General features: G+C 44.3%; 1 protein-coding gene across 2 annotated transcripts; it reads left to right on the forward strand.

Moving 5' to 3' along the window:
• Nucleotides 1–1,597: 1,597 nt before the first annotated feature.
• LOC128408589 (kyphoscoliosis peptidase-like) lies at nt 1,598–10,510 on the forward strand. Of its 2 annotated transcripts, none has more exons than XM_053378539.1 (6): nt 1,598–1,715; nt 5,155–5,278; nt 6,418–6,526; nt 8,618–8,735; nt 9,617–9,787; nt 10,147–10,510. In XM_053378539.1, the coding sequence occupies exons 2-6, from the start codon at nt 5,180–5,182 to the stop codon at nt 10,256–10,258; spliced, it is 609 nt and encodes a 202-aa protein (XP_053234514.1). In that variant the 5' UTR covers nt 1,598–1,715; nt 5,155–5,179; the 3' UTR covers nt 10,259–10,510. The 2 variants fall into 2 exon arrangements, with proteins under 2 accessions (XP_053234514.1, XP_053234513.1); XM_053378538.1 differs by having other exon boundaries at nt 5,171–5,278.
• Nucleotides 10,511–12,208: the final 1,698 nt, after the last annotated feature.

Here is a 12,208-nt window from a genome sequence, read left to right on the forward strand (position 1 = left end):
ATTTATGGACCTAATACATGGGTAGGCAAACTAAGGCCCGGGGGCCAGATCCAGCCCAATCGCCTTCTAAATCTGGCCCATGGACGGTCCGGGAATCAGCGTGTTTTTACATGAGTAGAATGTGTGCTTTTATTTAAAATGGATCTCTGGGTTATTTGTGGTACCTGCCTGGTGTTTTTACAAGAGTAGAATGTGTGCTTTTATTTAAAATGCATCTCTGGGTTATTTGTGGGGCATAGGAATTCGTTCATTCCCCCCAAAAAATATAGTCCGGCCCCCCACAAGGTCTGAGGGACAGTGGACCGGCCCCCTGCTGGAAAAGGTTGCTGACCCCTGACCTAATAGGTCCATAAAAGGTAAAGGTAAAGGTACCCCTGACTGTTAGGTCCAGTCACGGACGACTCTGGGGTTGCAGCGCTCATCTCACTTTACTGGCCAAGGGAGCCGGCGTACATCTTCCGGGTCATGTGGCCAGCATGACTAAGCCGCTTCTGGCGAACCAGAGCAGTGCACAGAAACGCCGTTTACCTTCCCACCAGAGCGGTACCTATTTATCTACTTGCACTTTGACATGCTTTTGAACTGCTAGGTGGACAGGAGCAGGGACTGAGCAACGGGAGCTCACCCCGTCGTGGGGATTCAAACTGCCGACCTTCTGATCGGCAAGCCCTAGGCTCTGTGGTTTAGACTACAGCGCCACCCGCGTCCCTACACAACACAAAACACTGTTGCTGGATGTAGGTTTTATTTTATTGGTTTTTTATCTTATATCTTGGAAATGTACATCCAGGTTTTTTTTCCTTCAAGTTTTTTTTTGGGCCCCAATAGAGTGGGGTCCTAAACTATAGCTTGTTTAGCTTATATGTAAATACAGCACTGCTTGTATACTAGGGGCTGCCTGCACTGCTCACTCTGCTAAGCCTAGACTAACCAATCCAATAGCAGTCCAACCCCTCCGACAATCCAATATTGTGTCCTACATTTCTAAACCAAAGAATTGATGCTTTTGAATTATGGTGCTGGAGGAGACTCTTGAGAGTCCATGGACTGCAAGAAGATCAAACCTCTCCATTCTGAAGGAAATCAGCCCTGAGTGCTCACTGGAAGGACAGATCCTGAAGCTGAGGCTCCAATACTTTAGCCTCCTAATGAGAAGACTCCCTGGAGAAGACCCTGATGTTGGAAAAGATGGAGGGCACAAGGAGAAGGGGGCGACAGAGAACGAGATGGTTGGACAGTGTTCTCGAAGCTACGAACATGAGTTTGACAAAGCTGTGGGAGGCAGTGGAAGACAGGAGTGCCTGGCGTGCTCTGGTCCATGGGGTCACGAAGAGTCGGGCATGACTAAACGACTAAACAACAACAACATTTCTAAGCAATGAAAACTTCTGGAGCAGCAATTCAGGGAGATGGGGTACCAGGGCTAGGGGGGCTTGTAAACATATGGTTGATCTGTCTGGACGGAGATTAGGTACTCAACCCACAAACCTCTCTTTTCATTCTTTGCTTGAATTCCCAGAAACCCGGAATTCCCCTGTCATTTTCTAAACCGAAAGCACAAGCATTTCCTCCACCCTCTACAAATAATGTAATAGCTTAAGACATCATTTACCTCGAAAGAAACAGACAGAAACAGGGAATCCTGCAGCAATACCCAATTTTCAAAGCTGAACAATCATCACCTGGACGTCCTCACTGAGCCTTGACGCCAAAAGGTAAGGAAAGCATCCTGATTTGTTTGGGTCTCTTACAAAAACAGCATTTGTGAAATGAAACAACTGACTTTGCGAATGAGATATCTACTTAATGGTGACTGGCAAATTTTGCAGACTGGCATTCTAGGACAGTTGCCTTGGAGGAAACTTCTCTGTCACAAAATGACAGTACACTTCTCTACTTAATGAGGTCAAGGCGAACAAGTGAAATGTTGAGGGCTAGTAACTTGTGGGCTTATTTGCAAAGCTACGGTAGGCCCTTCAGTATTTTCAGGATGGTGGCTAAGTTCTGATTTGTAACCAGAAATTCCTAGAGGTCTTTCCTAAAGCAAAGACACATAGAATTGTGCTGTTCCTCTGTAAGAAAAATAAATAATAACCTTTTGTTATCGTTTTATCTGTCTCCCAGATATGATGGGGGAATCTTATTCTGGGGCTCAGCCCTCATACATGTTTCTTGTACTATGTGCAAAGGGGTTTCTCGATCATGCCCATTTTGGACTTTCTGAGGACTGAAAAACCCTGAATTTAAAGGGCAAAAGGTTCAGGAGAACAATGGGGTGGGAAATATATCTCATCTGAAGGCCCATATATTCATGGGAAGACAGGGTGATGCAAATCTACTCTAGACTGCAAATTCTGCTGTTGTGCAGGCAAGTCCTAAGTTCATAGTGTGGACACAGCCAGCCTCCAAAGCTGCTTTAGGCTGCAATTCTAAACCCACTTGCCTGAGAGTAAGCCCCACCAAATTCAACTAGACTTACAGTTGTACCTTGGTAGTCGAATGGCTTGGCTCCCAAACAAATCAGCTCCCGAACGCCGCAAAGCAGGAAGTGAGTGTTCCAGTTTGCAAACGTTTTTCGGAAGGCGAATATCTGACGTGGCTTCCGCTTGAGTGCAGGAAGCTCCTGCAGCCAATCGGAAGCTGCGCCTTGGTTTTCGAATGGTTTTGGGAGGCGAACGGACTCCCGGAATGGATTAAGTTTGAGAACCAAGGTACCACTGTATTGAAAACATAATATCACTATTCAATTATAAGAAAATGAAATGAAGTGGAATTATGAATGGTATATAACTTATACTTTTAGAAGATATCTGAAGGCAGCCCTGTTTAGGGAAGTTTTTAATGTTTGATGCTTTATTGTATTTTGTTGGAAGCCTCCCAGAGTGGCTGGGGCAACCCAGGCAGATGGGCGGGGTATAAGTAATAAATTATTATTATCATTATTATTATCATTATTAAGAAAATACTATAGGAATTAATACCAAAAAATACAACATCCCATTCCCTGCAAAAAGAAGGATTCCCTAAAAAAAAAACCTGAGCACACCTCTTATATCAATCAGCAATAGGAACAGGAGATGGACCTTTCCATTAATTATACTGTTCATGTGGGCAGTTCCACATAAAACATATATGAATTGCTGGAATCTCCCTGGCAGGGGAGGAAATGTGCAATTGGGACTGCAGGGAACTTTGACACACCGCCCTGCTGTTTTGCCCAAACTTGTTCTGCTTTCACTTTTGTTTTGGAGCCGTAAGTGCTGTTCCTTTTACTCTTATCATAATGCCAAGGTCTCCACCGAAAACAGCAATTGCGTGCACGAAAGTTGAAGCAACTTCAATGGAACGTGGCATTGTGTCATCGGTCCTGATCCATCAAGCGTGCTCTATTGCGTGCACGTAACATACCAGAACTGCTGGGTGCGATGGCTATCAGGGCTCCAAGTAAAAGCAGTGATTATTTATTTCACCACTGAGGGAGGGTGGCACTCTGCACATGCTCAGGCACCCACTCGTTTATTATGGCTTGAAGATGAGAGGTAAGTGGAACAGCCAGGCACAAAGGCAGCATACCTCTAACATAAGAACAAAGAAAAAGCCTGCAGGATCAGGCCAATGGCCCAACTATTCAAGCATCCTGTTTTCACAGTAGCTGAGCAGATGTGTGTGGAAAACCAGTAAGCAGGATTTGAGCACAAGAGCACTTGCCCTTTCTGTGGTTTTCAACCAGGAACCAAATGCAAAACATGGGATAGATGTCAGTACTTCCACCTCTCTGATCATGTGACACTCTTCCTTAAATCCCTACACTGGAAAGAAATTCCCACAGGGGGGAGAAAGCTATTGTTGTTCTCTAACATTTGCTGGTAGCTTGAACATCAAAGCCAGAGTTGCCACCCGATTGATGCGTGTTAAGGTCACTCTTTTAAAACAGCAAATACGGTGGTACCTCGGGTTACAGACGCTTCAGGTTTCAGACTCCGCTAACCCAGAAATAGTACCTCAGGTTAAGAACTTTGCTTCAGGATAAGAACAGAAATTGTGCTCCTGCGGTGCAGCGGCAGCAGGAGGCCTCCATTAGCTAAAGTGGTGCTTCAGGTTAAGAACAATTTCAGGTTAAGAACAGACCTCCAGAACGAAGTAAGTTCTTAACCCAAGGTACCACTGTAAGTACTAACTAGGAGGACAAACTTTCAGCCCCCCGCTTGAATATTCCAACCGGCCAGTCCTTCTCTCCTGCCTGCTTTACAGACTCAAGTGGGTTAGTCATTTGTGTCAGAAAGGAATTGCTAAGTACAGTCGTACCTTGGAATCCTTTCCGGAAGTCTGTTCGACTTCCAAAACGCCCGGAAACCAAGATGTGGCTTCCGTTTGGCTGCAGGAAACTTCTGTAGCCAATCGGAAGCTGCAGAAGCCACACCTGATGTTCAGCAATGATGTTCTGATGTTCAGAATGTTCGCAAACTGGAACACTCACTTCCATGTTTGCAGCGTTCAGGAGCCGAAATGGATGAGTGCCAAGGCGTTCGGCTTCCAAGGTAAGATTGTACAGTGGCACCTCAGGTTAAGTACTTCATTCGTTCCGGAGGTCCATTCTTAACCTGAAACTGTTCTTAACCTGAAGCACCACTTTAGCTAATGGGGCTTCCTGCTGCCGCCGCGCCGCCGGAGCACGATTTCTGTTCTCATCCTGAAGCAAAGTTCTTAACCTGAAGCACTATTTCTGGGTTAGCGGAGTCTGTAACCTGAAGCGTATGTAACCCGAGGTACAGTTCTTTGAAGGTGGCTCGGAATCTCCAACAGAGGCATTTAGCACCCCTGACATATTACAATTCCCACCATTCACTAAGATGAGGATGGGGAACCTGTCACCCTCCACAGGTTATTGGACTGCAACTCCCATCATCCCTTTGCCAAGTTTGCTGGGCCTGACAGGAGTCCAGCAACCTCTGAAGGGCCCCAGGTTCCCCACCACTGCTATAAGGGCAGCTATGGCAGTCACACTGACATAAAAATAAAATATCAGGGATGGTCTATCTGTGGCCAAACAGATGGTGTTGTCGTCCCATCAGTCTCTGCCATTAGCATGGCTAATGGTCAGGGATGGTGGGCGTTGCAATATATGTTTTAATGTACATATTGTCTCATCCCAAGAATAACCATTTTGTAGCCTTTCAAGATGAAAGGAGAACAAGGATCAACTCTGAAACAATCTGATGGGAAATCGGTAGTGATGGACTTGATTCAGTTTAAGGAACTGGATGCCCATGCGTTGAAGGTATGCTATCTCTTATTGTGATATATACAGTGTGGAATTATAGTCCTGTAAGGAATTTGCTTAGGGACGCAGGTGGCGCTGTGGGTTAAACCACAGAGCCTAGGACTTGCCAATCAGAAGGTCGCCGGTTCGAATCCCCGCGACGGGGTGAGCTCCCGTTGCTTGGTCCCTGCTCCTGCCAACCTAGCAGTTCAAAAGCACGTCAAAGTGCAAGTAGATAAATAGGTACCGCTCCGGCGGGAAGGTAAACGGCATTTCCGTGCGCTGCTCTGGTTTGCCAGAAGCGGCTTAGTCATGCTGGCCACATGACCAGGAAGCTGTACGCCGGCTCCCTCGGCCAATAAAGCGAGATGAGTGCTGCAACCCCAGAGTCGGCCACGACTAGTGCTAATGGTCGGGGTCCCTTTACCTTTACCTAAAGAATCTGCTAGAATGCTGAGGGTTTTTTCATGTGGATTTGGAATTTGATAGTACAGTGGTACGCTGGTTCTTGAACGTAATCCGTTCCGGAAGTCCATTCGACTTCCGAAACGTTCGAAAACCAAGGCGCGGCTTCCAATTGGTGCAGGCGCCCTGGAAACAATAGTCGACAGCCACATCGGACATTCGGCTTCTGAAGAAAGTTTGCAAACCAAAGCATTTAACTTCTGGGTTTGCGGCGTTTGGGTTCTGATTTGTTCGTCAACTGAGCCATTCGAGAACCAAGGTTCCACTATACCTTCCAGTGTGCTCTCCTGATAGGAGGCAATGGGGAATATTGTGAGTCACAAAAGAACATGCTCTTGTCTTCCACATGTTCTAACACAATAGAGCACCTGTTTTCAGGTGTACACCTGTGTACCCAGGAAAAAGGAAAGCTTAAGCATCTTTCAGAATACTTATTACCCAGGGGCAAGTTTGGGTCAAATTTAAGACATTAATTGATCAATCAGCTAAAACGCATACATTTGATTGACCAGCTGTGCGGTTTTACTCACTGAGTAGCCCCACTGAGTTCAGCAAGACTGACCCTCTTGTAAGTGCCTGTAAAAACGCACCCCACATTTTCTTTAAACAAGTGTCAGGCTTAGACAGAAAAAAGGAACTGGGTACTTATTCATGTCAACAGCTCCTGAATCTATTTTCCTTTTGTGAAACAGGTGAATTTCAAGGATAGTGTGGAAAACCTGGTGAGTGTCTTGCACGAGAAAGCCCACAGTGACCTGGAGAAAGTGCGAGCCATTTGGATGTGGATTTGCCATCATATTGGTAGGTGGGAGTGCCACCTTTTGCATGTTGGGGTCCCCTTGTCTCTAAACAGCTCCCAGAATTTAAAGATCAGCCTGTATCACAGTTGGGGCCGGATTTAGGTTTGATGAGGCCCTAAGCTACTGAAGGTAATGGTGCCCTTTATATGTCCAGCTGTCCTTTGTCAACAACAAATTGTTGCTGCTTTTTGTGTTGAATATATGCTATATGGCAATTTATGGACCTAAGAGGTATCTAAAGCCATTTGCACATAACAAAATATGTAATTTATCAAAGTAATTGTTGAACTGAAATACAATTAAGAAGAAGTATATTAATAGTGAAATACAATTAAGAAGAAGTATATTAATAGTGAAATAATTATTCAGCTCTAACTTAAAATGATTTTTTATTCATAACAAACTTAATAATGCAAACACATTGGCATTTGGCAATAACGAAAGCTCCTTTAGAAACACAATTTACAAAGACTCATAATCTATATGCTTGCTAGAACTTGCTATATAACTTGCTATAACTGGAAATAATAATAGGTGTAAATATATTATACAAACTACTAATAATTATAAACAGCAGAATGTAGGCACCCTATATATAGAAATGAACAAACCAGTGATATTTTAGGGAGCAGGCTAGCAGACGGGGCCCATGACTTACATCATAGGAGCCTACACAACACAAAACACTGTGGCTGTATGTAGGTTTTATTTTATTTGTTTTTTATCTTATAATTTGGAAATATACATCCAATTGTGTTTTTCCTTTAATTTTTTTTGGGACCCCCAAGAGAGTGGGGTGCTAAGCTATACAGTGGTACCTCAGGTTAAAGACGCTTCATGTTACAGACGCTTCAGGTTACAGACTCCGCTAACCCAGAAATAGTACCTCGGGTTAAGAACTTTGCTTCAGGATTAGAACAGAAATCGTCTGCCGCCGGTGGCGCGGCGGCAGCAGCGGGAGGTTAAGAACAGTTTCAGGTTAAGAACAGACCTCCAGAATGAATTAAGTTCTAAGTGGTAACCTGAGGTACCACTGTAGCTTGTTTACAGTATTTTTCGTCCCATAGGATGCTCCGTCCCATAGGACGCACCTAGTTTTTTTGGGGGGAAATAAAGGAAATTCCCCCCCTTTATTTCCCCCCCCAAACCAGGTCGCTGCACCTCCCCGCTGTCCCCTGAGCTTGTGGGGCTGGCCAATGTCTGCCCGAAGCGCGGGGCGCTCTGCTTCAGGGCGCCCGCGCGCTGGGCAGCAGGCTGCTATCCGCAGCCTGGGGAGCCCTGCGGGAACTCCCGCCGGCTCCCCAGGCTTGCTGATAGCTTCCTGAAGCCTGGAGAGCTTCAGCAAAAGCCTGTATTTGCCCCATAGGACGCACACAGATTTCCCCTTCATTTTTGGAGGGGAAAAAGTGCGTCCTATAGGGCGAAAAATACGGTAGCTTATACATAAATCCAGCACTGATCACAGCCCTGCCCCCATGAATCCAGATCTCTAACAGAGTTCTCTAGCAGATATCCAGTAACACATTGGGCTTTGATGGCCAACCAAGGAAGATGCATCCAGACTTTCACTTGTCCTGCTGCTTTCCCGCAGGAAAACCCAATTTTTACTGCTGAATCGGGTTTTCTGCGCATTGATGTTTGCTCTGATTCAGTGTTAAAGCGTGGGCTTTCCCAGGGAAAATGGCGGGGGAAACAGAAAACCATTTGGAGCCATGCTTCATAGGTATGGGATAGGACAAGCAGAAGTGTGGAATGGAATACAGTGATACCTCGGGTTAAGTACTTAATTTGTTCTGGAGGTCCGTTCTTAACCTGAAACTGTTCTTAACCTGAAGCACCACTTTAGCTAATGGGGCCTCCTGCTGCTGCCGCGCCACCAGAGCCCGATTTCTGTTCTTATCCTGAAGCAAAGTTCTTAACCTGAAGCAATATTTCTGGGTTAGCGGAGTGTGTAACCTGAAGCGTATGTAACCTGAAGCGTATGTAACCTGAGGTACCACTGTAGCCTTTTGTGTGAGGCTGTTGCAGCCCCTCATTCACTGAGCATTGCAGACTCAAGGGCGACATTTCACAAGTGTCTTTATTTCTCCAGAATATGATGTGGAAGGCTACCGTAACATGGATAAGGCGATTTATAAGCCAGCCAATGTCCTTCAGTCAGGAAAGGCTATTTGTAGTGGGTATGCTCGACTCTTTGAAGAAATGTGCAGGTAAATCCTATTACCTCAGCCATCATGGGAAGCAGTTTTTACTTGGCAAGGATGATGGGAGATCTTAGAGGCTTCCTCAAACTCAGCCCTCCAGATGTTTTGAGACTACAGTTCCCATCATCCCTGATCACTGGTCCTGCTAGCTAGGGATCATGGGAGTTGTAGGCCAAAAACATCTGGAGGGTCGAGACTTGAGGAAGCCTGATCTAGAGAACCATAGGTCCCCATCCCCGCTATTTTATACTGTGAATGCTGTTGAAGTAAAAATGCATATGTACAGTTGTATCAAGTTGGAGTAGATTCATTGAATTCAATGGAGAATGACAATCTTGATTTGAATGGGTATCTTCCACATATGACTTAGTGGGATAATAATACTAATGCTAATAATACTAATAAATACTAAAACTAATAATTTCAGTCAAAAAAAGTAGTGAAAGCAACCACAATCCCTTGATTTCTTCTTCTTCGGCGATCGCTTGTAACTGAGTAAGATTGTCTTCCATAAACACGGTTTTAACAATGAGACCATAAGTGACTGTGGAGGCCAGTTCTGGATCCACACGTCCTTCCACAGTGGGGACATTGGTTCCCGGGCGGGAGTTGATCACAGTGTGGGTTTGCCAAGCGTGCCTTCCTCTTAGCACGTTTCTCCCTTGCGTCCTGAGTTCGAGTGTCTTCAAAGTCCATGACACCTTTGGTAAAGGCTGTTCTCCAATTGGAGCGCTCGCAGGCCAGTGTTTCCCAGTTGTCGGTGTTTATACTACATTTTTTTAGATTTGCCTTGAGAGAGTCTTCAAACCTCTTTTGTTGACCACCGGCATTACGCTTTCAAACTATGACAACTATGGGGTTCCTGAATGTCTTTCTTTATCCCTCAGAGTTGCAGGGATACAATGCAAATATTTGGTAGGCAGCTGCAGAAATGACGACTTTAAAGGGAAGAGCCGCCATGCCTGGAATGCTGTTTATCTTGATGGAAAGTGGCATCTTCTAGACTGCACATGGGCAAGCGGTTATGTGGATGACTCCTATAGCAAGTTCACGTTCAGGTATGTTGTTAGACAACAGAAGGCGCAGCCAAGAGTGTGGGACACAAGTATAGTTTGCTTCCTTTGCTTTCAGAGGTTGGATTTATTTTAACGGGTTTTAATTGACATGCTGGATCTGTAATTGAATGTGTAAGGGCTTTTAGTCAAACACAATAAATGACTGATTGATGAACAACGGTAGGGCATGTGTGAAGCTGACGCTTGCTATGTCTCATTCTCAGCATGCTAAACTATGATTTTGCTTGACTGGCCCTAGAATTATTCCAGCTTCATCCTTAGATAGCTTTGCCTTTTTGACCCTGATGCTGATTTAGGAAATGTTTTTAAATATGGCACTATTCCACCTTCTCCTTTTGCAGCTATAAGGAGTTTTATTTCCTCACCAGTCCTGCTCTGTTTAGGAAGAATCACGTCCCTGATGAGGATGAGTGGCAGCTGCTGAAGCAGAAATTGACACCTGAAGCAGCTTGAATATAATACACCTAGTATGTAATTTGATGTCCTTCAAAAATAATCACTTCTCTCTAATGTATCGATTCATGATTACTCAATTTGTGTTAGTAGCAGAAAGATTGCTGAACTCACTCTCTGGTTATCCCAGGCTTCCTCAACCTCGGCCCTCCAGATGTTTTTGGCCTACAACTCCCATGATCCCTAGCTAGCAGGACCAGTGATCAGGGATGCTGGGAATTGTCGTCTCAAAACATCTGGAGGGCCGAGGTTGAGGAAGGCTGGGTTATCCTTTATGATAGATTTTTATTTTTAAGTTGGCTATGTATTTTCTTTTCCCCCTGCTTCGGCAAATCATAGTATGTTCTCTTTGTATGAAGTTGGTGTGATCTATATGCTAAAGTAATAGTTTTGTAATGTCGCTGATTTCTGCAGTTATTGCTATACCATCTAATTGTAATCGTGAATGATGCTTTTCAAATAAAGTTTCTCAAGCCAAAAGCGAGAATGTCACATTTAAATGTATATTGTATTTTTTAAACATAGTTTTAGTAAGTTGGCAACCCTAATAAAGCAGACGCACGAGGGCCAACTTGTGTTTTTGGCAATCTAGTAAGGTAAAGTCAGGAAGTAATTATGGCAGTCCTAAAAAGAGGTTTAAATGACACATGACAACACATTTATGCTAGGTAAGTTGCACATTGTGGTGTTATGTTGTTCAAAAGAAATACTGCATGTAAAACAAATTTCAAGTAGCATCTCATCACATTTCTAAGAACCTCAAAGAAGAGAATAAAGTTAAAACATATGGCTTTTTCTTTTCATTTGTTGTGTGTGTGTGTGTTTTTACAAGCATAATATGCTAAACTCTCATGAGCTTTATTGTCATAAGCTCATCTGATTTTGTTCCTCACATTACTCACATGCAGGGCACCAAACCCAGAAATAGCCCTAAAATGTCATATAGACGTCACAAAAAGTAGTGAAAAAGGCTTACATGCAGTCTGCTGACCTGCACTGAGGTCCGGAACTAAACCCTTACGCAAAACGAGGATTGCCTGTACCATACTCTGGACTTCTAAGCCAGTGGTTCCCAAATTTCCTGGGGCTGCTGCCCACTTGGTTCCATAGACTCATCCTCAGTGCTTCCTACAGTCCCACTTTATAAAAAGCATTACAGTGGAACTTCGGTGTTGAATACTTTGGAAGCTGAACACTTCAGAACCTGAATGCTGACAATTCGGAAGCGAATGCTTCTGTTTTTGAACGTGCCTTGGAAGTTGAACGGAAGTCCATTTTTTTAAAAAAATGGCAACCAGCAATTGATCCTCGGTTATCAAACGTTTCGGAAGTCGAACAGTCTTCCAGAATGGATTCTGTTCGACAACCGAGGTTCCACTGTACAGTCGAATCCTCAGAATTCAAATGGAGTCCGTTCCAGAAGTCCATTCGACTTCTGAAACGTTCGGAAACCAAAGAGCGGCTTCTGACTGGCCTCAGGAAGCTCCTGCAGCCAATCAGAAGCCATGGAAGCCCCACTGGAGGTTCGGCTTCCAAAAGAACGTTTGACTTCCAAGGTGTTCAGAAGCAGAGGTATGACGGTATTCAGAATAGTGGTTTGCATGACCGACTAAGGAAGATAACAACGCAATAAAATTCAAAACAGCAACAATCAATTGCGCATTTATTCAAAATCCAGTTAAAACTATTTACCGTAGTTCAATTAATTCAGTAAAATCGATGAACTTGATGAAGTGATACCAGCTTTTCAAATTCTGATAGTTATACTCCCAGTGCCCCTGCTGTTCTCTTGCCTCCTAGCAACCTCTGGTTAATCCCACAGCCTGTGCCCACTCTGGGAACCACTGTTCTAAGCAGTGAAAAATTATGGGGCGACAATACAGAAAAAACGTGCATGGGTAGAGCCAGTGCTTTTTTTAAAAAAAATATTGAAATACTGTCCCTCAATGA

Source organism: Podarcis raffonei, chromosome 2 (genome assembly GCF_027172205.1).
Source record: "Podarcis raffonei isolate rPodRaf1 chromosome 2, rPodRaf1.pri, whole genome shotgun sequence".
NCBI classification, from domain to species: domain Eukaryota; kingdom Metazoa; phylum Chordata; class Lepidosauria; order Squamata; family Lacertidae; genus Podarcis; species Podarcis raffonei.

Excerpts from the sequence above, each read along its gene's own strand:
- LOC128408589 (XM_053378539.1), top strand. The coding sequence starts at position 5,180 with ATGAAAGGAGAACAAGGATCAACTCTGAAACAATCTGATGGGAAATCG. Across the intron at positions 5,279-6,417 it reads TGGATGCCCATGCGTTGAAG|GTGAATTTCAAGGATAGTGT; the intron begins GTATGCTATCTC and ends TTTGTGAAACAG. Across the intron at positions 6,527-8,617 it reads GTGGATTTGCCATCATATTG|AATATGATGTGGAAGGCTAC; the intron begins GTAGGTGGGAGT and ends TTATTTCTCCAG.